We start from the raw sequence: 24,363 nt of genomic DNA, 5'->3' as shown, positions 1-24,363 counted from the left end.
CCTACGTGAGTGCCCGACCGCTGAGTGGTTGCTAGCCAAGATGGCGGTAGCGATCGCTGCAGCGAGGGTCTGGCGGCCAAACCGAGGCCTGAGCCAGGCTGCCCTCTTGCTGCTGTGGCGGCCTGGGGCTCGGGGACTGGCTAGATCTGTGAGTACCTGGGCCCCAGGGGGTTTTCCCAAAGGGAATTAGGGATGTAAAGGCTATCTTCAGAGTGTGGGGTCCCTGAAGGATATGAAGGAAGGGCTGTCACAGAAGGGAAAAAGAGTGGGAGGCCCCTTGGAGAAGACACCGAAGGGAAGATCTGCCACTTCCTTAGAAGAAAAGAACTTCCACTTCTTCAGGAGAGGACAAAACCCGTTTGCAACTTCTTTGTGGGCCCTGAGGGAGGGAGACGACTTGAAGAGAGGGATGGGAGTTCCTTATTTATTTATTTAGTTAGTTTTTGAGGCGGAGTCTCGCTCAGTCGCCCAGGCTGGAGTGCAGTGGCCGGATCTCAGCTCACTGCAAGCTCTGCCTCCCGGATTCACGCCGTTCTCCTGCCTCAGCCTCCCGAGTAGCTGGGACTACAGGCGTCCGCCGCCACGCCCGGCTAATTTTTTTTTTTTTGCATTTTTAGTAGAGACGGGGTTTCACTGTGTTAGCCAGGATGGTCTCGATCTCCTGACCTCGTGATCCGCCCACCTCGGCCTCCCAAAGTGCTGGAATTACAGGCGTGAGCCAGCGCGCCCGGCCGGGGGTTCCTTATTAACTGCCACTCGTATTCAGGGGAGGTTCCTTGGAGGGACAGGGGAAGACCGCGAGACCTTTTCCCTCAGAGTTTGGAGAATGAAACTGACTTTATAAAGGAGAGACTTTCTTCTGGGCAAAGATCCCTCTTCAAGAAGAAGAAAGAAGAGAGCAAGTCCCCTTATCGCAGGCTGCATAGGGCCTTGTATTTCTTTGCTCCTTTGCCACAATTCTGATTTTAAAATGAATTGTGTAAAAATTTTGTTTGGTTCCTGTGTCTCCTGATCGAATATCAAGACAGGGAACTCGTGTGTTCTGGACACTGTACAGAGGAGATGATTAATATTTGTTGAGTTAATGAGGGGAAAAACGGAGGGACAGAGGTACAGATAGGGCACTTTGCCCACATTTCTTAGAAACACTTGAGAAGGCTTTGTTTCTTGTCAAAAAGGTCACAATCCCTTCAGGTGGATGCTGTCAAAATTACACTGCAAAAAACCTAGGTGGAAGCCTGTCTTTAGAAGGGGAGAGGCAAGGGGTTGCAGAAGAGCTTTGAACTACATTTGACAGATAGGAGAGTAGTGGTTACATGGGTGGGTTCATGTCCTTGCTCTGCCACTTTCCACTTGTGTATTGGGCAACGGACTGCACCTCTCTGGATCTATGGACCTAATTTCCCTCTCTAAAATATTAACAGTGGCCACCTCATAGGACTGTGAAAAATTAATATGTAAAATGCTAAGGACTGGACCTGGCACATCATAAGGGCAATAGGAATGTTGGTCATTGTTGATAGTGAGGGTAGAGGGAAAGGACAGAAACTGACGTTGGAGATGGGGAGAAGAAAGGGGTGACCTTGGGAAGGCCTGGATTGGTGAGGCCCTGCGGAAAAAAATCTTAAAAGATCTTGTGAGGTTGAGTCTGATCCTCTGATCCCCAATCCATAAGGAGGAGAAGATGGAATCTGTAGAAAGAAGCTCTGGGTAGGGGGACAAACGGGAGGAGGGTGAAGAGGATGGGCCAGGAGTAGGACGTAGTAGGTATCTAGCAATGGAGTCACTTGAAACAGGTAAATGCAGAAGGGCTGCAGGAGCAAGATGTGGGTAGGGCAGTCTCCTGCCTTTGGGCTGGAGACCTTTTCACTTTTTTTTTTTTTTGGAGCAGTTCTTATCCTCCACAGCTGATCTCAGTCCCAGGAGCCCATTGGCTGAGCAACTGGGGCGGGAAGTGGGCAGGACTGGGGCAGGGTGGGGAAAGGTCATTTAAGGCTGATTAAATCTTTCTCTCCTGTCTCAATCTCCTGATTACCTTTCCTCTTGCTTCCCCTCCTTCATTTGTGGTGGGGAATGGGGAGGGAAGAAGTCCCTACTTTTAATTTTTTAATATATCTTTAAATTTGTATTATCTTAGAGTTATTGTTTTTTCCCCTTTATTTCTCCCACCTGTTCTTTCTCTCTTCTTTCTTTCCTCTCCTTCTCTTCTCCTCTCCTCCTCCCCTCCCCTCTCCTTTTTCTTTTCTTGTCTTGTCTCATCTTGTCTCTTCTCTTTTGTCGCTCTCTTTCTTTCTGTACCTCTTTCTCTCTTTTCTTTTTCTTTTCCTTTTTTTTGAGACAGAGTTTCGCTCTCTTGCCCAGGCTGGAGTGCAATGGTGTGATCTTGGCTTACTGCAACCTCTGCCCACTGGGTTCAAGCAATTCTCCTGCCTCAGCCTCCCTAGTAGCTGGGATTACAGGCGTGCACTATCACGCCTGGCTAATTTTTGTATTTTTGGTAGAGATGGGGTTTCACTATGTTGTCCAGGCTGGTCTCGAACTTCTGGCCTCAAGTGATCCGCCTGTCTTGGCCTTGAAAGTCATGAGCCACTGCACCCAGCCTTTTCTTTCTTTTTTTGAGACAAAGTCTCACTCTGTTGCCCAGGCTGGAGTGAGTGCAGTGGTATGATCATGGCTCACTGCAGCCTCAACCTCCTGGGCTCAAGCAATCCCCCCACCTCAGCCTCCTAAGTAGCTGGGACCACAGGCACGTGCTACCATGCCTGGCTGATTTTTAATTTTTTTTTTTTTTTTTTTTTTGAGATGGAGTCTTGCTCTTTTGCCGAGGCTGGAGTGCATTGGCACAATCTTGGTTCACTGCAACCTCCACCTCCCAGGTTCAAGTGATTCTCCTGCCTCAGCCTCCTGAGTAGCTGGGACTACTGGCGTGCACCACTGTACCCAGTTAATTTTTGTATTTTTAGTAGGGATGGAGTTTCACCATGTTGACCAGGCTGGTCTTGAACTCCTGACCTCAGATGATCTGCCCGCCTTGGCCTCCCAAAGTGCTGGGATTACAGGCATGAGCCATCGCGCCCGGCCGCGCCCGGCTAATTTTTAAATCTTTGTAGAGATGGAGTTTTGCCATGTTGTCCAGGCTGATCTCGAACTCCTGGACTCAGGCAATCTTCCTGCCTCAGCCTCCCAAAATGCAGGATGACAAGCGTGAGCCACCTTGTCTGGGCATATTATTCAATTATGAGTTTAAGTAGCCACAAGTGGGCTGGGCACGGTGGTTCACGCCTGTAATCCCAGCATTTTGAGAGGTCAAGGTGGGCAGGTTGCGTGAGGTCAGGAGTTCGAGACCAGCCTGGCCAACATGGTGAAACCCTGTCTCTACTAAAAATACAAAAAAATTAGCCTGGCATGGTGGCGTGTGCCTGTAATCCCAGCTACTTGGTAGGCCAAGGCAGAAGAATTGCTTGAACCTGGGAGGCGGAGGTTGCAGTGAGCTGAGATCGCGCCACTATTCCGCAGCCTAGGTGACAGAGCAGCCCTCTGTCTCAAAAATAAAATTAATAGCCCAAGTGGTTGGTGGCTGCCATATTAGATGGTGCAGGGTTTTTTGTTTTGTTTTGTTTTTTGTTTTTTTTTGTGATGGAGTTTTGCTCTTATTGCCTAGACTGGAGTGCAATGGCAGGGTCTTGGCTCACTACAACCTCCTTTTCCTGGGTTCAAGCGATTCTCCTGCCTTATCCTCCTGAGTAGCTAGGATTACAGGCAAGCACCACTATGCCTGGTTAATTTTGTATTTTTAGTAGAGATGTGGTTTCTCCATGTTGGTCAGGCTGGTCCCGACCTCAGGTGATCCACCCACCTCGGCCTCCCAGAGTGCTGGGATTACAGGTATGAGCCACTGCGCCTGGCTAAGATCATGCAGTTTTTTCCAGGTGGAGATGAAGAAATAGTCAGGGAAAGGTTGAGAGGCTGTATAGTTGTGGACAGATTGGATTGAATTACTGGGTTCACTGAGGTAGGTCGGATTAGAAGGAGGGGTGGGGCTGCTTTACTTGTCCTGACTTCTTTTTTTTTTTTTTTTTTTTGAGACGGAGTCTCGCTCTGTTGCCCAGGCTGGAATGCAGTGGCCGGATCTCAGCTCACTGCAAGCTCTGCCTCCAGGGTTTACGCCATTCTCCTGCCTCAGCCTCCTGTGTAGCTGGGACTACAGGCGCCCGCCACCTCGCCTGGCTAGTTTTTTGTATCTTTTAGTAGAGATGGGGTTTCACGTGTTAGCCAGGATGGTCTCGATCTCCTGACCTCGTGATCCGCCCGTCTCGGCCTCCCAAAGTGCTGGGATTACAGGCTTGAGCCACCGCGCCCGGCCTGCCCCTGACTTCTTGCCCCTCCTCTGCCCACTCCTTCATTGAATACCATGCTGCCCTGCAGATGTGTTTGCCTGATTTTCACCTCCCTTCCTGTCTCTGTTATCATAGCAGATGTTTTAGTGCTCAGGGAAAGGAGGAGGAAGGAAACTCAGATTGTCAAGGAATCGTGAGTCAGTTTCTCAGCCACCACCCCAGGCCTGGGCTTGGCTAAGTCATTTCACCTCTCTGACCCTGGCTAGTGGGGTGAGTAGAGTCCCTACCCTGTTGTAAGTCAGGAAGCACCTGGAGCTCGGTCTGTGCTAATTATCAGTGACTTTATTTCTGTGACCCAGCTCTTCAGGGGCAGCCTATCTGGGGGTTCCAGTGCCCTGTGCAGTATCTCTAAGTGGTAGGTACTCAATGTGTGTATTAGTCCGTTCTCAGGCTGCTAATAAAAACACACCCAAGACTGAGTAATTTATAAAGAAAAAGAGGTTTAATGGACTCACAGTTCCACATAGCTGGGGAAGCCTCACAAGCATGGTGGAAGGCGAATGAGGAGCAAAGTCACATCTTACGTGGTGGCAGGCAGACAGAGTGTTTGCAGGGGAACTCCCCTTTATAAAACCATCAGATCTTGTGAGACTTATTCACTATCACGAGAACAGCACATGAAAGATCCACCCTCGCCGGGCGCGGTGGCTCAAGCCTGTAATCCCAGCACTTTGGGAGGCCGAGACGGGCGGATCACGAGGTCGGGAGATCGAGACCATCCTGGCTAACACGGTGAAACCCTGTCTCTACTAAAAAATACAAAAAACTAGCCGGGCAAGGTGGCGGGTGCCTGTAGTCCCAGCTACTCAGGAGGCTGAGGCAGGAGAATGGCGTAAACCCGGGAGGCGGAGCTTGCAGTGAGCTGAGATCCGGCCACTGCTCTCTAGTCTAGGCCCGGCCACTGCTCTCTAGTCTAGGCGACAGAGCGAGACTCTGTCTCAAAAAAAAAAAAAAAAAAAAAAGAAGGATCCACCCCCATGATTCAGTTACCTCCCACTGGCTCCCTCCCACGACATGTGGGAATTATGGGAGCTACAATTCAAGATGAGATTTGAGTGGGGACACAGCCAAACCATATCAGTGTGTATTGTGGGATGAATGGAGATGGTCATTACGGTCTTCTAAGTGTATGATGGGTCCATCTCTTACTTGGTAGTGTGTTAAGAAACCTGGCCTCCTTTTTCACATCTTGAAGTGCTGTATGGTTTACAATGCCAACTCTAATTTTTTATTATGTTTAATACACCAATAGTGCAAGGCCTTTATTGGTAGTACTCGCCTATTACAGGTGGAGAGACTGAGGCTCAGAGGTGAGGTCTGAACTTGGAGCTCTGGACTCCAAAGCCCAGTTTCTTTTCATGGTACCAGGCTGCCAGGAGGAGAAAGGATGGAGCTTAGATTCAAGTCTTGCAGCATCCTTCTTAGTCCAGTATTGGCTTATTTTCTTTTATGTTTTTTTGAGATGGAGTCTTGCTCTGTCACCCAGGCTGAGTGCGGTGGCGTAATTTCTGTTCACTGCAACTACTCCACCTCCTGGGTTCAAGCGATTGTCCTGCCTCAGCCTCTGGAGTAGCTGGGACTACAGGTACATGCCAGCATGTCCAGTTAAATTTTATATTTTTAATAGAGACACGGTTTCGCCATGTTGGCCAGGCTGGTCTCGAACTCCTGGCCTCAACTGATCCACCCGCCTTGGCCTCCCAAAGTGCTGGGGTTACAGGTGTGAGCCACCACATGTGGCCAGGCAGGTGATTTTTCTTGTCTTTCCCTCTTTCCACTTCAGTCCCCCTGGCCATCTTTCCCTTCCTTGAATGTGCCTCCTCCTGCCTGGAGGCCTTTGTAGGTATGAGGTCCTTCAGATGATGGCTGACATGACACTTCCTCAGGGAAGCGTTCCAGACCCCAAACACCAGGTCTCTGTCTGTGAAACAGGGACAGTGGTACCTGCCTAATCTGCACGCCTTTCCCTTCTCATGAGATATCCTGGGAAGGGGGGCTCAACTCTTTACTCTGTTTTAGGGCAGAGTGCCTTTGAGCTCTGGAGAGAGTGGGTTTGGATGGCCTTAGCTACCCTCGATACAGAGGACTTGGAGTTAACTGGGCACCATCCACAAAGCCTTGCATGCACTGGACCTGAACAAGTCGCTTAGCCCTTCGGAGCCTCACCTACCACCTGTCTTTGATGGAGTTGTGATAACAGTGCCTGCCCTGCCTGGATACCTTATGGGTTCAGTGAGCACATAGGCGTAAATAAAGTGTTGAGTGGCACCTCGGCATGTAGTTATTCTCTGATTGACCTGTAGCAGCCGTGCCAGTCTTCAGGGTCCCAGGCTGCCAGACTTTCTTCTCTTGTCTTGGAGCGTTTGTTGTTCCCTAGGACTGAAATGTTCTGACCCCTCGGCTCAACTGCCCCTTCTCTAGGAAGCTTTCCCTGGTGTGCCATCTGATGCTGGTGCTTGCTGGAGGGGTACTATCTGATGCTAGCTGGTGAGGCATTCCTGCCAGAGCTGCGGCAGATACTTTCCCCACGTCTCCACCAGCCTGTGAGGTGGATGCCATCTCCACGAGGGCATGCAGGTCCACAGAGACTGGCTCCTGTCCAAGGCCACGTGACTGGAAAGAGACAGAACCCAATTCAAACACCGTCAGTTTAGCCCTGGAGGCCCTCATCCTACCTCCCACATGGGTAACCACTATACATCTTGCCGCCTCTGAAATCTCCCGGTTTTTTTTTTTTTTTTTTAATTTTAAAATTTTGTGTGTATGTATGTATTTACTTATTTATTTGCTGTTGTTGTTATTGTTTTGAGACAGAGTCTTGCTTTGTTGTCGTCCAGGCTGGAGTGCAGTGGGGTGATCTTGGCTCACTGCAACCTCTGCCTCCTCAGCTCAAGTGATTCTCGTGCCTCAGTCTCCCGAGTAGCTGGGACTACAGACATGCATCACCATGCCTGGCTAATTTTTGTGTCTTTAGTAGAGATAGGGTTTCGCCATGTTGACCAGGCTGATCTTGAACTCCTGGCTTCGAGCGAACTGCCTGCCCTGGCCTCCCAAAGTGTTGAGATTAACGTGAGCCACTGTGCCTGGCCAAAATTTCATTATTTATTTATTTATGTATGTATGTATTTATTTATTTATTTGAGATGGAGTCTCACTCTGTCACCCAGGCTGGAGTGCAGTGGCGCCATCTTGGCTCACTGCAACCTCCACCTCCCAGGTCCAAGCGATTCTCCTGCCTTAGCCTCCTGAGTAGCTGGAACTACAGGTGCACGCCCCCACACCTGGCTAATTTTTGTATTTTTAGTAGAGATGGGGTTTCACCATCGTGATCAGTCTGATAGGCTGGTCACGAACTCCTGACCTTAAGTGATCCACCTGCCTCAGCCTCCCAAAGTGCTGGGATTAAAGGTGTGAGCCACCGCGCCCAGCCATATTATTTCTTTATTTTCATTTGGCTTATCTGTCAGCTTGACACTTATTTATTTTTTTAGGCTACTCAGGTGAAGCAATGTGAGTAAGATCACCTCTTGATTGTAACTTGTGTGTTCAGTGTTTGTCATTCATCCCTTCCTGTCTCCAGCCCTCAGTTCAGGGCATGATTTGGAGCAGATGTTCAGTATCTGTTTAACAAGAACAATCATGAGAAATACTTATTCGCTACTCATGTTTATGAAACACTCGTTATGTGCCAGGCACTGGGCTGAGCAGTCCACACAGGTCACCTCAGTTAATCCTCACGACAACCCGTGAGGTAAGTACTTATACCACCCTCGGTGTACACAGGAGGAAACTGAGGCTCAGGGAGTTTTTCTTTAAAAAAAGTTTTCCTTTTTTTTTTCCCTTGAGACAGGTCTTACCTTGTCACCTAGGCTGGAGTGCAGTGGCGTGATCTTGGCTCACTGCAGCCTCTTGGGCTTCAGGGATCCTCCCACCTTAGCCCCTCGAGTAGTTGGGGGGTGCAGGTGTGCACCACCATGCCCAGCTAATTTTTCATAGGGCCCCCTTGGCCTCCCAAAGTGCTGGTATTACAAGCGTGAACCACCACACCTGGCCTTAAATTTTATTTATTTATTTATTTATTTATTTATTTAATTGTTTTGTAGAGATGAGGTCTCACTATGTTTCCCAGGCTGGCCTCGAGCTCCTGGACTCAAGTGATCCTCTTGCCTCAGCCTCCACAGTAGCTAGAATTACAGGCGTCTGCCACTGCTCTTGGCTCAGGGAGTGTAAGTCACACAATCAGGCAGCGGTCTGCTCAGTTAGAGTCCATGCGCTTAGCCATGGTGCCTTCAAATGACTCCACCAGGGCCACCCCAGTACTTCCTGGGCAGACCAGACCATCCAGGGCGGGCAGGTTGTGCTTTCCTGCGTGGTGGGAGAGGACATGGCATGAAGCTTTGTGTAAATCTGTGCAGCCTCTGCCATTGTAAATCACTGGGCCACCAGGACAGACTACCCCCATCCCCTACCCAAAACTAGAAGAACGGATGGGTGGAGTCGCATCCTTCCTCTGTAGGCATCTGACCACCCACTCCCATTATGGAGCATTTCCTCAGGACCAGGGCAGTGTGGAGCCCTTTGCATAGCTCACTGAATTGGTGCAGCAACCTGGGCCTGGGGACTACTGTCATCTCCACCAGCCCAGCAAAAAGGGGAGGAGGGTACAGCCAAGGTCCAGCTCCAGTATATGGAGCACACTGGGGTGCCATGAAGATAGCCGTCCAGCCTCTAGAGGCTGACAGTCCTGCCCTGATACCCTGGTTTGTTATCAGACTCTGGCCTCCCCTCTTAGTGCCCATCTGAAGACTTCAGCCTTCAGTCTTCTTCCATCAGCATGCCGTCTCCCCTGTGCCTCAGTCTCCCTCTCTGGAGTATCTGCTGGTGCCATAGTTTGGTTTTATTGTTCTCTGAGACAGGGTATCACTTTGTTGCCCAGGCTGGAGTGCACTGGTGCAGTCATGGCTCACTGCAGCCTTGACCTTCTGGGCTCAAGCCATCTTCTCACCTCAGGCTCCTGCAACTCCAGTATCTAGACTACACGTACATGCCACCATTTCCAGCTAATTTTATTTTATTTATTTATTTATTTATTTATTTATTTATTTTTAGATAGAGTCTCACTCTTGTCACCCAGGCTGGAGTGCAATGGCGCCATCTCGAATCACTGTAACCTCTGCCTCTCAGGTTCAAGCCATTCTCCTGCCTCAGCCTCCCAAGTAGCTGGGATTACAGGCACCTACCATCATGCACGGCTATTTTTTGTATTTTTAGTAGAGACAGGGTTTCACCACGTTGGCCAGGCTGGTCTCGACCTCCTGACCTCAGGTGATCCGCCCTCCTTGGCCTCCCAAGGTGCTGGGATTATAGGTGTGAGCCACCATGCCCAGCCTTCCTGGCTGATTTTACAATTTTTCAGAGACGGGGGTTTTGCCTAGGCTGGTCTCGAACCCCTGGCCTTAAGTGATCCTCCTACCTCAGCCTCCCAAAAGTACTGGGATTACAGGCATGAGCCGCTGCACATTGCCACAGTTTGATTTTAAAATCCACTTTAAGGTGCAATTAGTTCTCCCCAGCTCCTCTTTTCCCCATCCTCATAAAGCGTAGTCACTTCCCTTTCTCCCACTTCTCACCTTCCTAGGTTTTGTTTTTCTCTCTTACCAAGTTTTGAGTATGTAATACATCCCAGATCGGTGCTGAACCCCTTGTGTGAGTTAACAGCTTTTCATGTGGCGTTCTGCAGCCTTCTTACAGATAAGGAAATTCAGAGAGATGAAGTGTTTTTGCAGAGAGCCACACGATGAGCTAAGAAATTGGAACCCAGGGCATTTGAACTCCAGAGCCAGGGAACTTAACCGCCCATTCATGCATTCACTCAGGAATTCCCTCTTGAGTGCCTGCTGTGAAGGCAACCTGGATGCTGTCTCTGCCTTCCTGGGATTGTGGTGTGTGTAGGAGAGAGACACGAAACAAAAGAATCTTCTAAGTCAGTTTCTGGCTTGCTGGGTACTCAGAAGGGGGAAGCAATGTGCTACAAGAGGCCGGCTGCTTCCTCCTCACAAGGGGAGGCCTACGGTGACATTGCCAGGCCTGAATCTGCCCTGCCATTGGGAGTGTAATTTCCTCACGACTACAAATGCAAATAAACACACACACTGAACATGCTACCCCGCTGGAACTGTTGACGGCTTGTTCACTGCGGTTAAAGGAAGATGGAGGAACACATTTGAGCACCCATGTGTGAGATCCAGCTCGTGGCAAACCCCGCCCTTCTTTAACGTCTGTGGGAAGTGAAGCCACCATTACTGACCTTGGAGGAATCCCGGAAGTAGTGGGAAGAAAAGTCGCAGATATTTGAAAATCAGGCTGCAGGGGTAGTTGGGGTGAGGAGCATGGACGTCTATGAGCCTGAATCTCAGCCTCGCCCAGGTTAGAAGCCCAGTCCTGATGTAATTTTTTTTTTTTTTTGAGACAGGGTCTCACTTTGTCCCCTAGGCTGGAGTGCGGTGGCACACTCTCAGCTCACTACAGCCTCGTCCTTCCAGGTTCAAGCATTCCTCCTGCCTCAGCCTCCCAAGTAGCTGGGACCACAGGTGTGTGTCACCACACCTTTCTAATGTTTGTATTTTTTTGTAGAGACCAGGTTTCTCACTGTTGCCCAGGCTGGTCTCAAACTCCTGAGCTCATGTGATCCTCCTGCCTTGGCCTTCCAAAGTGCCAGGATTACAGGCGTAAGCCACTGTGCCCAGCCCAATTTTTTTTTTTTTTTTTTTTTAATTTGTGGTCTGGTACAGGTTATTTTACCTCCCCAGGCCTCAGTTTCCTCATCTACTCAAGGGCAATGGTAGATAATCCCCCTCACACATTCCCCGGGGAGTCAGTAGGCTTGTGCATGCCAGACACAGCTGGCTTACAACAGGTGCTTCATAAGGGGGAGCTGTTGCAACGTCTTGGCAAGTTCTAGGCTGCCTAGCTCCAGAGCTAAGAGTCCCAGTGAGTTCATATCCCTTTGAGCATTTATAGGCTTCTCACAGGTCCCCTGGACTTTCTCAGCCACTCCTCATCTGACCTGAGGAGGTGTGATGTCCTTGCAGGACTTCTCTAGCCCCTCTGAACTTTTCTTTTGTTTGAGACAGCATCTTGCTCTGTTGCCCAGGCTGGAGTGCAGTGGTGTGATCAAGGCTTACTGCAGCCTCCACCTCCTGGGCTCAAGCGAGTCTTCCACCTTAGCCTTCCAAGCAGCTGGAACTACAGGTGTATGTTACCATGCCCGGATAATGTTTAAAATTTTTTGTAGAGATATGATCTCAGGCCGGTCTTGAACTCCTGGGCTCAAGTAATCGTTGAGCCCAAAGTGTTGGGATTACAGATGTGAGCCACCTTGCCAGGCACTGAGCTCCTTCTGTCTTCCATGAAGGATACACTGTTCCTCGCCTTTTGTCTTTTTTTGTGTGTATGTCGCAGGGTCTCTGTTGCCCAGGCTGGGATGTGGTGGTGTGATCTGGGCTTACTGCAACCTCTGCCTCCCAGATTCAAGTGATTCTCCTGCCTCAACCTCTTGAGTAGTTGGGATTACAGGTGTGCGCAAGCCCGCCCAGCTAATTTTTGTATTATTGGTAGACGTGGGGTTTCACCGTGTTGACCAGGCTGGTCTCGGCCTCTTGAAGTGTTAGGGTTACAGGCGTGAGCCACTGTGCCTGGCCACTTTTGTCTTTTGCATGTTCTGATCCCCTTGCCTGGAATGCGCTTTCGCTGCCTCCTGGTTATCCCTCAGGTTTCAGCTCTAACATCACTTCCCCAGGGAAGCCTTACCCTCCCTCTCTTCTGCTGTAGGATAATATGAACCACTGTCATCGTTACTTGTTCAGCGTCCGCCCTCCCTGTTAGGCAGCAAGGACAGATATCTTGCCTGTCTTAGGTCCCCAGAACCCAGCACACGGCTTGGAACATGTCAGGTGCTCCAACATTTGTTGAATGAGTCAGTCTGGGCTCGCAGAGGGAGCTGGGACCAGAGTAGAGTGGACACTGAAGCGTGTGTAGCAGTTTGCCAGGCAATAGGGAAAGAGACCTTCTCGTGAAGCAAGCAGAGATGAGAGGGAGAAATGAGAATAGCTAAGATTGTTTTGAGCATTTGTTATGTGGCTTACAGATACTTTGCTGAACATTTTATTCACATGATCTTGTTGAAGCCTCTCATTTCCATGAGGGGTTCTCAATTTTTATAGACAAGGAAGAGGACACATGAAGAGGGAAGTTACTTTGCCATATCACCCACTAAGGGATTTTTTTTTTTTTTTTTTTTGAGATGGAGTCTCACTGTCATCAGGCTAGAGTGCTGTGGCGCAATCTCGGCTCACTGCAACCCCCCGCCTCCCGGGTTCAAGTGATTCTCCTGCCTCAGCCTCCTGAGTAGCTGGGACTACAGGCATGTGCCACCACATCCGGCTAATTTTTCTATTTTTAGTGGGTACAGGGTTTCGCCATGTTGGCCATGTTGATCTTGAACTCCTGACCTCAAGTGATTCGCCTGCCTCGGCCTCCCAAAGCCAGTAAGGGATTTGAACCTAGGCAGTCTGACTCTTAAAAGCTCAAAGACTTAAGCTCTGTCCTGAGTAGCTTCGCTGGTGTATGGTATGGGGGTCAGAAGAGAGCCTGTCTGGATGCCTAGAGGGCATCCTGCAGTGGGCATGTGTGTCTGTGATCACAGTGGGAGAGAGAGAGGAGGGGGCATCTGTGGCCAGAATGGGGAGGCCTTGAATACCAGGATGAAGAGTTTGGGCCTATGATAATGAGAATAGAAGTAGCTGCCAGTATGAAGAGTTTGGGCCTATGGTAATGAGAATAGTAATAGGTACCAGTTTTTGACTTTCCGGCCACTTTATTGAGTCATTTAATCTCACAACAGTTCTATGGGATAGGTGTTACTGTTTTCATCCCGGTTTTTCAGATGGGGAAACTGAGACACAGAAGTTGTAGTCAGTTGCCCAAGGTGTCACAGTGAGAAAGTACTGGAGTTGGGCCTCAGACCCTGCGAGTCAGGCCCCAGAGTTCACTGGGGCCATATGCTCAACTACCATGCCGCCTGCCTGCCGCCGGGGTTGAGCCAGCTGAAACCTGGGTGCTGCTTCTGATGTGGGTGTTCTCCTTTGCTCTCTCCCCCAGCACCCGCGCAGGCAGCAGCAGCAGTTCTCATCTCTGGATGACAAGCCCCAGTTCCCAGGGGCCTCGGCTGAGTTTATAGACAAGTTGGAATTCATCCAGCCCAATGTTATCTCTGGAATCCCCATCTACCGTGTCATGGACCGGCAAGGCCAGATCATCAACCCCAGCGAGGACCCCCATGTGAGAGGCGACCTTCCCCACTTCCCATGCCCCCCATGCCCAGGCCCCTTGCCTGTCTCCTCTCTGGTCCCAACCGCCCCACGTCTGTCTGCCTCCACCCGCAGCTGCCAAAGGAGAAGGTGCTGAAGCTCTACAAGAGCATGACACTGCTTAACACCATGGACCGCATCCTCTATGAGTCTCAGCGGCAGGTGCGTGGGGACAGGCCTGGGGGCAGGGGGCTGGAATTACCTGAGGTCCCCTACCTGTGTTTGGGCCAAAGGATGGCTCTCAAGGAGGAGAGATTATTTTTTGGGGGGGTTCCATAGAGTTTGGAGGGTTCTCTCGGGACTCTGGAGGAAAAGTGTGAGAGCAGTCCTGCCCTAGGGCAGAAGGATGGACCTGATCACTAAAAACACCTACTGTGTGCCTGGCTGGGTGCTTGCCTGTGTGGGGAGAGGGCAGGGAGAAGGCCTGACAGCCCTTCCTCTTGGAAATACACGGTCCTGAGAAACAGGGTGGGTCCCCAGTGCTTCCTGGAGTGCTCCAGGGGACCACCCTAGGCCCATGTGGAATGTGCTATGATCCCCTGATAAATCCTAGTATCAGGGGACAAGAATCCAGTCAAGCCAGTGTCAACAAAGAGGGAAGTTATTGACTCCAATTACCATACCTCCAGAGGGTCCTCTTTTGGGGCACAGCTGGATCCAGGGGGCTCAAAAGCTGTCATTAGACCTTCTCTCGCTCTGTTCTCCTTTGCCTTGGCTTTCTTCCTCTCCAGGTGGTGGTAGGCTCTGGCAGCTCCTGGCTCATGCAGAGTAGGTAGGCAGAGAGAAAGGGTGTAGGGTACAGGCTCTGAAGCAAGTCTGTAAGACTGAAGTCCTAGTGCTGCCCCTTTCTAGCTCTGTGGTCTTGGGAAAGTTGTTTAAAACTTCAGTGCTTCAGTTTTCTATTTTATTTTATTTTTAAAATTGTATTTATTTCTTATTTTATTTATTTTATTTTATTTTGTTTATTTTTATTTATTTTATTTTATTTTTTGAGACAGAGTCTAGCTGTGTTGCCCAGGTTGGAGTGCAGTGGCACGATCTTGGCTCACTGCAACCCCTGCCTCCTGGATTAAAGCCATTCTCCCGCCTCAGCCTCTTGAGTAGCTGGCACCCACCACCACACCCGGCTAATTTTTGTATTTTTAGTAGAGATGGGGTTTTGCCATGTTGGCCAGGCTGGCCTCAAACTCCTGACCTCAGGTGATCTGCCTCCCTTAGCCTTCCAAAGTACTGGGATTACAGGCATAAGCCACTGCACCTGGCCTAGTTTATTTTGTTTATTTCATTTTGTTTTATTAGTTTATACGGGGGTCTCACTCTGTCTCCCAGACTGTTGTGTGGTGGTGCACTTGTAGCTCACTGTAGCCGTGACCTCCTGGTCTCAAGCGATCCTCCTGCCTTGGCCTCCCTAACAGCTGAAACTATAGGCATGGACCACCATCCCCAGCTAATGTTTTTAATTTTTTGTAGAGATGGGATCTTGCGTTGTTGCCCAGGCTGGTCTTGAACTCCTGGGCTCAAGTGAGCCTCCCACCTTGGCACCTCCCAAAGTGCCATTGCGCCCAGCCAGTGCTTTGGTTTTCTTATCTGCACCTGCCTCATGAGGTTGGCATGAGGGTTGATGGTGGAATATGTAATGGCCTTAGGAACAGCAAAACTGGCATTTAGCTACCACTTAATATTAGCTTCTTCTTATTTATGATGATCCTATCCATCTTGCAATTATTATCCTTTCCACTTAGCAGTGGAAAGAGAATCGTCTTTGACAGTTCAGCACAAGGCCCAGAGCTGGCACTCATTGGCCAAGCTTTGGTCATAGACCCTGTCATGAACCAATAACTGTGACTGATTGGCCAAGCCCAGGCTATGTGCCCCGCCAGGAACTGAGGGAGAAGAGGAGTAGAGTCCATCTCCCAGGCCACAGAGATGGAAGGTGGGGCTGAGGGTTCCTCTGAGAAAAGTGGGAAGCTTGTTGGGCAGGCAGGCCCTTGGATGTCCACCATTCTCATGAGGTCAGGACCTCTCCAGGGCTTGGGGGGTCAGGACCTCTGCCAGGCTTGGGAATTTGCATTTGTGTCAAGTGCCCAGGTGACCCTGTTGTGGACACTGCGTGGATTCAGGCAGGCAGCCCACTCCCAGACTTTCTCATTCACAGGAATCCTATGCATGGGTTCGCCGAGTTAGGGTAGTGTCTTCACCCTGCCCAGAAACTTCCCTGGGCGTCCAGCGGCCACAGGAGCAAGTCCAGCCCTTCCTGGCCACCCTGCCTGCCTGTTCTCCTGTGGCTTGGTGCTCTCTGCTCCTCTCTCCACAGCCGCAGTGCCAGGCCACACCACCCCTGCACGCATAGGCTCCCTCCTGCCCCGCTGTGAGTTGCACACACGGGCTTTGGAGTCCAGTGGGCTTGGGTCCAGTCACACCTGTGACTTCGGACAGGTGATTTTTCTTGTCTTTGCCTCAGTTTCCTCATTGTTTTAAAGAATGAGGCTAACGATAGAACCACCCTAAAGGGCAGGGGTAGAAATTCTGTGAGACACAGCAAGTAGGGTTCGTGCCTATTGGCTGACACAGAGGAAGCTCTCAGTAAGGTCACCTCACCTGTCATCGTGCGGCCTGCTTCTGTTAGGACTGTGTTCAGCTGTGAGTTACAGACCTCTTTCCCACTCCAAAAACAAAACAAAACAAAACAAAAAACGAAACAAAACAAAAACACACACACACACACACACAAAACCCCAAACCCTAACAAATAAAAACAAAAGCAGTAGCCTATACAGACGAGTAATTTCTTCTTTTGAATGAAAGAAACCTGGGCCGGGCCCAGTGGCTCATAGTAATCCCAGCATTTTGGGAGGCCAAGGTGGGTGGATCACCTGAGGTCAGGAGTTTGAGATCAGCCTGGCCAACATGGCAAAACCCCATCTTTACTAAAAACACATAAAATAGCCTGGCATGGTGGTGCATGCTTGTAGTCCCAGCTACTCAGGAGGCTGAGGTGGGACAATCACTTAAGCCTGGGAGGCAGAGGTTGCAGTGAGCCAAGATCACACCACTGTATTCCGGCCTGAGCTAAAGAGTGAGCCTTTGTCTCAAAAAAAAAAAAAAAAAAAAAAAAATCTGGAAACAGGTGGTCTGGGGCAGGTCTGGTGGCACCATGATGTCATTGGACTCATTGGACACCCAGTTTTCTTTCATTGCTTAGATCTGCCACTCATAGCATTGGCTTCTACCTTTTCTGAGGTCCCTTCATGAGCCAAAATGGTTGCTGAAGCTCTCTCCATCACATCTCATTCTAGGCAGGAAGTAGAGGGAAGGTGGAAGGCCAGACATGGCACATCCCAGCTATCACACCCCACTACCTTTTTAGAGCTTTCTGGGTAGTCCCACCTAGTAACATCTGCATACATTTCATGGGCCACTCCTAGCTGCAGGGGAGACAGAAATGTATTAATAATCCTTTAGTCCAGGCAGTTGCTGCCTGCGGGAGATTGAGACCTCTGTTAACAGAGGAGGGGAATAGGATACTGGGAAGGCAATCACGAGCCTCTGCCAGTAGCCCGGAGTCCTGATCCTCAGGGGGCTGGTCGCAGGCTCCTCCCCACGCTAACCTGGACAGTCCTGCCAGGCCCTCAGTACTCAGCACCGCCCACTCACTTGGCACTGGAATGTGCATTAACTTTTAATTGGCTCCCCACTTGGAAGAAAGCACACATTCATCAGTTTCCCCCACAGCAACGGGAAAGCCAGGCCTGGGAACACACGGGGGAGGGCACTGCCCAACCATGAGGTGCACTGACCCCGGGGTGTCCCTAAGGTGCTGTCCAGGCTGCCTTTGTTGTGCTTTACACATGGCCCTGTGTGATCTCATGTGCATCCGTATGCCAGGGCTGCCCAGAGCCCTGTCCAGACTGCTTGTCAGAGCCCTGCTTGGCTTCTCGCCCTGGATGTCCCACAGCAAACTAATCCTGTCTGAACTTGACCTCGACATCTTCCTCCCAGGCGTGCTCCTTTGCCTCATCTAGTCTGTTTCTCAGTGAAGGGCACCACCATCCACCCGCTCGCCCACACCAGAAACCTCATCTTATGCCTGTCTCCTCCCTTCCCCTTGCTATCCCTTTCTCCCCTCTCATTCCCTCTGTAGATATTTCTTTTTTTTTTTTTTTTATTTTCGAGACGGAGTTTTGCTCTTGTCGCCCAGGCTGGAGTGCAATGGCACAATCTCGGCTCACTGCCTCCCTGGTTCAAGCAAGTCTCCTGTCTCAGCCTCCTGAGTAGCTGGGATTACAGGCATGCCCCAGCACACCTGGCTAATTTTGTATTTTTAGTGGAGATGGGGTTTCTCCATGTTGGTCAGGCTGGTCTCAGACTCCCAACCTCAGGTGATCTGCCTGCCTCGGCCTCCCAAAACGCTAGGATTATAGGTATGAGCTACCGCACCAAGCTATAGATACTTCTTTTCTTTTATGTTATTTTTATTTATTTATTTAGAGACGGAATCTCTCTCTTTCGCCCAGGCTGGAGTGCAGTGGCGCAATCTCGGCTCACTGCAACCTCCACCTCCCAGGTTCAAGAGATTCTCCTGCCTCAGTCACCCAAATAGCTGGGATTACAGGCGCCCATCACCACATCCGGCTAATTTTTGTATTTTTAGTAGAGATGGGGTTTCACCCTGTTGGCCAGGCTAGTCTTGAACTCCTGACCTCAAGTGATCCACCTGCCGTGGCCTCCCAAAGTACTAGGATTATAGGCGTGAACCACCACGCCTAGCCTGTCTGTAGATACTTCCTTAGGAACTGCTCAGCTGCTCAGCAGCACACTCTGGGACCCAGCCCCATCCTCTCTCTGCTTCACTGTTGTTGGTGAGCTGGTCTTCGTGCTCTGCTTGTGACCTTGTGTTCTCAGCATGGCTGCTGCATGTCCAGGCTTCTTGACTGTCTGCAAGGCAGGAAGAAGTTGGGAGTGGATGGGGCTGGCACCAGCAGCAGTGGTCTCTTCTATCCAGAAAGCAAAAGCAGATTTCCACCGAAATCTCTGGCTAAAACTGTGTCGCACGGCCACCTCTGGCTGCAAGGGAGGCCAGTAACCTGAGCGCGTGTCTTTTCGAGGCTCAGGATAGGGGATTTGGGAGAAGGAAGCTGGGCACTGATGTGGCCAGCTGACAGGGTCTGCTGCCCCCTAGCACAGCCAACTCAGCTGCCTCAGACACATCCACCTGCTCCTCTCCCACCTCCCCCTGCTACCAAGCTGGGCCTCTGTCCCCTGTCTCCTGGCTCGCTGCAGTCAGCCTTGATGGTTCCATCCATTTCCCTCACTGCAGCCTGAGAGCAATTCTAAAACACAGGTCTGACCACATTGCTCCCTTGAGAAGACCTGCTGGCAGGTTACCACCATTCTCAGAGTAAAATCAATGTATCGTTCCCTTTGTTATCTGGGTGCCACCTTCCTCTCCCTCATCTTTCCCCACCCCTACCACTATACGTCCCAGCCCTTTGGTCCTCACGGTCTATCATTCCCTCTGCCTGGAACCCTCCACCCACCCCATCTTTGTTCATTGGTCCTTGCTGATGCCCTTCCATGGTGGAAAAGGTGCTTCCTTTGGGCTCCTATCACAGCACCTCGATCCCTCTGGCAGTTCTAAGCAGTCTGGCAGCATCTCCATAAAGGCAGGAACCCTAGCATGGCCTGGCCCAGGACTGGCCTTCAGGCAGGCTGCAAATTCACGGAGGTGTCAGAAGCTGGGTAGGGTTTGGATGGCTCTCTGTCATTGCCCAGCATAACCAAGTGTGGGCCCCCGGTCCCCCCTCCACCCCCAGGGCCGGATCTCCTTCTACATGACCAACTATGGCGAGGAGGGCACGCACGTGGGGAGTGCCGCCGCCCTGGACAACACAGACCTGGTGTTTGGCCAGTACCGGGAGGCAGGTACGTCTGTCTGTGGTTTGGCCCTGTGGTCCCCATTGAGGTGTACAAGTTAGTCTTTCTGAGTGTTCTTCCAGGAGCAGCACAGTGCCAGGAAGGTCTAAGGAGCTGGAAGAAGAGCTTTCCAAGCAAGAAAGAGACAAGCCAGGGTCAGGACTCTGGAGGGGGCAGTCTTCCCACTCTGAAGGCTGGAAAGTGTAGTGGCTCAGGGTCTGTGCCCTTAACCCTTTGTTACCAGTTGTCAGGTTTCGGGCACATCACTTCCCTTCTCTGAGCCTCAGTTTTCTAATCTCCAGAAGAGGGATTATGATGGTATCTGCATCCAAGGGTCGCTGGGAGGATGCAGTGAGGTCGGCGCTCGCTGTGGGTGTGGTCTCTGCTGGAGACCCTGTCTGCCTGGTGCAGGGATCCTCTGGCCCCTCCTCAGGTGCTGTATCCTTCAGGGAGCAGGAGCAGGTGGAAGAACCTTGACGGACCTGAGTGCGGTGCAAGATCAGAGGGGCCCGGCAGGCCTGGATGAGTGAAAGGAAGGAAGGGTCAAAGACCAGGAATGAAGAAAATCATTGAGCAGGAATGAGTGCCTGGGAGCGAAGGAGTGAGCCCAGGGAGCAGTGAGTAGGGTGTTCCAGGGAGCTTGTTGGTGTGGGGCCCTGCAAGGGGACTACCCTCTGAGTGTCAGCGAGCACTGGTAGGGCTAGGAAGGCACATCTTAACCCTTTGTCTTAGACGCTGCACAGCCTGGGGCAAGTTGCTTAACTGCCCGGTGCCTCTGTTTCCTCATTCATAAGGGGGATAGTAGCCCTTCCCAAGACAGCTGTTGAGGGGAGTCTTGGGGCAGTTGGCACAGTGCCCTCAGCACAGAGTGAGCGCTCGGGGCAGGGGTTGGTGTCATGATTGGGGCCTCACCCTGGGACCGCCCTTCCACCAGGCCAGACCACGTGGCTGTCCAGAGCCCCCATGGACCAGTATGACTTGCAGCCTGTTCCTGGACTGTCTACTGCTCACAGCTGGACCAGGCCCCTGGCCCCACGTGCTCTAGGAGGGCAAATGCCCTGTGATGTTTGTCAGGTTGAGTGTCATCCATGCGGAAAATGAGATTTCCAGACGCTGGGCAGCAAGCTGGGGCCCCACCAGCTGTGCTGAGCACTGCACCTGTTTTTGCTGAAGGGGTCTCTTTTGTGAGGGCACCAGGCAGGACTGAGCAAGCCTCATGGGAATCATGGGAGCCGCTGAGCTCTCCACACGGGAGAGAGTGACTGTCCAGCACTGAGGGTCAGCAGAAGTGTCTGGGCAGCTGCAAATGGGACTCGTGCAGAGGTAGCATGGTGCAGGCTAAGGAGTTGAGTCAGACCCACTCTAGGCTTCACTTGGCAGGCTGCTTGCCTTGGTGACGCTGTCTGTCATCTGTGAAGTGAGAAGAGTGGTCTTCATCATGATAGGTAGCGTTTCCCTGGGCTCTTGACACCAGAGTGCTGTTCTTTTATTCTTCTCCTTTATTTTATTTTTTTTGAGATGGAGTCTTGCTCTGTCGCCCAGGCTGGAGTGCAGTGGTGTGATCTCGGCTCACTGCAAGCTCTGCCTCCTGGGTTCATGCCATTCTCCTGCCTCAGCCTCCCGAGTAGCTGGGACTACAGGCACCTGCCACCACACCTGGCTAACTTTTTTGTAATTTTAGTAGAGATGGAGTTTCACTGTGTTAGCCAGGATGGTCTCGATCTCCTGACCTCGTGATCCGCCCTGCTTGGCCTCCCAAAGTGCTGGGATTACAGGCATGAGCCACTGTGCCCGGCGGTTTTTTTTTTTTTTTTTTGAGGTGGAGTCTCACTCCGTCACCCAGGCTGGAGTGCCATGGCGCAGTCTTGGCTCACTGCAGCCTCTTGTCTCCAGGTTCAGGTGATTCTTCTGTCTCAGCCTCCTGAGTAGCTGGAATTACAGGCATGCACCACCATGCCTGGCTAATTTTTGTATTTTCAGTAGAGACGGGGTTTCACCACGTTGGTCAGGCTGGTTTCAAACTCCTAACCTCGAGTGATTCATTTGCCTTGGCCTCCCAGAGTGCTGGGGATTACAGGCGTTAGCCACCACGCCCAGCCAGCCAAGGTGCTGTTATAAGTGCTCTTTAGCCTTGGAGATTGTCATTTCCCCTCACCACACTGCAGAGCAAGGGCACACTGGGTGAGGTTAGGGCAGGCCCCGATGGTGTTGCCTCATTGAGGCACCTCCCGCATCCATGTGAGGCAGGAGAGGCAGGCATTACCGTCAACTCTAAAAGCCAGGTAAGAACCTGAGTCAACAGAGGTGAGGTCACAGGCTCAGGCCATGTTCTCCTAAGGAGTGGAGCCAAGTCCTTGCATGGCTGGCTGACCCAGAGATAGCTCTCGCTGTTTCCCACCCTTGGCTGTCCTCTCAGAGCTATACGTGGTGTGTCAGTGGTGGCACCGGCAGGGAGTGGCACCCAGTGAAAAGGAGTGTTAAGAGGAAGCAGGTGTGGTGGCTCACGCCTGTAATCCCAGCACTTTGGGTTGCCGAGGTGAGAGGATTGCTTGAGCCCAGGAGTTTGATACCAGCCTGGGCAACATGGCGAGACCCCCATTGCTGAAAAATTCAAAAATTAGCCAGGCATGGTGGTGCACACCTGTAGTCCCAGCTACTCAGGAGGCTGAGTGGGAGGATTGCTTGAGCCCGGGAGTTCAAGACTGCAGTGATCTATGCTTCCACCACTGAACTCCAGTTTGGGTGACAGAGTGAGATCCTGTCTCTGAGACCAATAAGAAAAGAGGTGGCAGGTGTCAAGCAAGAGCAACAGTTCCCACTGGACTTGGAGTTTCCTGGTGCAAATCAGCCTGTGAGTCTGTATTTTCTTTTTCTTTGAGACGGGGTCTCACTCTGTCACCCAGGTTGAAGTGCAGTGGCATGATCTCGGCTCATGCAACCTCTGCCTCTTAGGATCAAGTGATCCTCCCACCTCAGCCTCCTGAATAGCTGGGACCACAGGTGCACACCACCACACCTGGCTAATTGTTTTTTTTTTTATTTATTTTTGGTAGAGATGGGGTTTCACCGTGTTGCCCAGGCTGGTCTCAAACTCCTGAGCTCAAGGGATCCACCTGCCTCACCCTTCCAAAGTGCTGGGATTACAGGCATGAGCCACTGCACCTGGCAAGTTTGTACTTTTAGCACCTTCCCCGCCCCTACCCAGTCCTTCTCATGTGGGTGGACCCAGTACCACATTCTGAGAAAGCCTGATTCCAAGATCCTGTATCAGTGCCTTGGACCTTCTTTGGCCCTCTACAAGGCCTTTCTTTCCCTCTTTAACCAGAGCAACTCCTGTTTCCATCTGTTACATATGCACCACAGCCACATGTTATGTGGATTTGTGTTATGTCCATTCAAAAGCATATGTCAGAAAATACCAATAAACCTGTATTAAAGTTGAATGTTGAAGTAATGCTAATCACCCTCAACTCTAACTAAAATATTAACAAGTGGGCCGGGCGCGGTGGCCCATGTCTGTAATTGCAGCACTTTGGGAGGCTGAGGCGGGTGGATCACCTGAGGTCGGGAGTTTGAGACCAGCCTGACCAACATGGAGAAACCCTTTCTCTACTGAAAATACAAAAATTAGCTGGTTGTGGTGGCGCATGCCTGTAATCCCAGCTACTCAGGAGGCTGTGGCAGGAGAATTGCTTGAACCTGGGAGGCAGAAGTTGCAGTGAGCCAAGATTGTGCCATTGCATTCCGGGCAACAAGAACAAAACTCTATCTCAAAAAAAAAAAAAAAAAAAAAAGCCAGGTGTAGTGGTGCACACCTGGAATCCCAGCTATTTGGGAGACTGAGGCACAAGAATTGCTTGAACTAGAAGGCGGAGGTTGCAGTGAGCTCAGGTTGCACTACTGCACTCCAGCCTGGGTGGCCGAGCCACACTCTGTCTCAAAAACAAAACAAAACAAAAAAAACGGTAACTGCTGTGTGTAATGTGATCACCATTAAATTTGTATCTAAAGACGGGGTTCTGCAGTAAAGAAAGGGTTTGGAAAGCACTGTACTAGAGAGCTCCGTCTGAATAATGTTCCTGGTCTGAGTGCTTGCAGCATTGATCCACAGCGCTGCCCCTAAGGTGTGGATGTGAAGATTGTCCCACTATCCAGGTGGGGCAAAGAGCTTGTCCGAGGGCAATCCCAAACCCTCTTCTGTCTTCTAACTCAGGAGGAAGGGCCGCCTTCACCTGGAGCGGTTCCCTTTGATGGGCAGGTGGGTGTTCACCAGAGGTTTTGTTTGAAGAAAGGGTTTTACTGCCATACGTGGGTTAGAGTACTTCTTCTGTAGTCCAGAAGTTGTAAATTAGTGGTCTATGCTGTTATTTGGTTCATAATGATGATGTTTTTCTTTTTTTTTTTCCGAGACAGGGTCTTGCTTTGTAGCTCGGATTGGAGTGCAGTGGCACAATCTCAGCTGCCTGCAGCCTTGAACTTCTGGGCTGAAGCAGTCCTCTGTCTCAGCCTCCCAAGTAGCTGGAACCACAGGCGCACATCACCATGCCTGGCCAATGTTTTGAATTTTTTTTTTTTTTTTTTTGTAGAAGCAAGGCCTCACTTATGTTGCCCAGGCTGGTCTCCAACCCCTGGGCTGAAGCGATCCTTCAACGTCAGTCTCCCAAAGTGCTGGGATTACAGGCATG

The 24,363-nt window shown here is 50.9% G+C and overlaps 1 protein-coding gene across 1 annotated transcript in view; it reads left to right on the top strand.

The window, feature by feature from the left end:
- Positions 1-7: 7 nt before the first annotated feature.
- The window catches only part of BCKDHA (branched chain keto acid dehydrogenase E1, alpha polypeptide), a 30,488-nt gene continuing 6,132 nt past the window's right edge, over positions 8-24,363 (top strand). The window contains exons 1-4 of the mRNA XM_025366301.1: positions 8-148; positions 13,557-13,736; positions 13,841-13,927; positions 19,579-19,687. Coding sequence (XP_025222086.1) covers positions 41-148; positions 13,557-13,736; positions 13,841-13,927; positions 19,579-19,687 — 484 coding nt within the window. The 5' untranslated portion in view covers positions 8-40. The remainder of the gene's footprint in view (positions 149-13,556; positions 13,737-13,840; positions 13,928-19,578; positions 19,688-24,363) is intronic.

The sequence above is a fragment of the Theropithecus gelada genome, chromosome 19, assembly GCF_003255815.1.
Source record: "Theropithecus gelada isolate Dixy chromosome 19, Tgel_1.0, whole genome shotgun sequence".
Lineage (NCBI taxonomy): Eukaryota > Metazoa > Chordata > Mammalia > Primates > Cercopithecidae > Theropithecus > Theropithecus gelada.
Note: the sequence above shows the minus strand (reverse complement) of the source record. Positions and strands in the feature narration are given on the sequence as shown.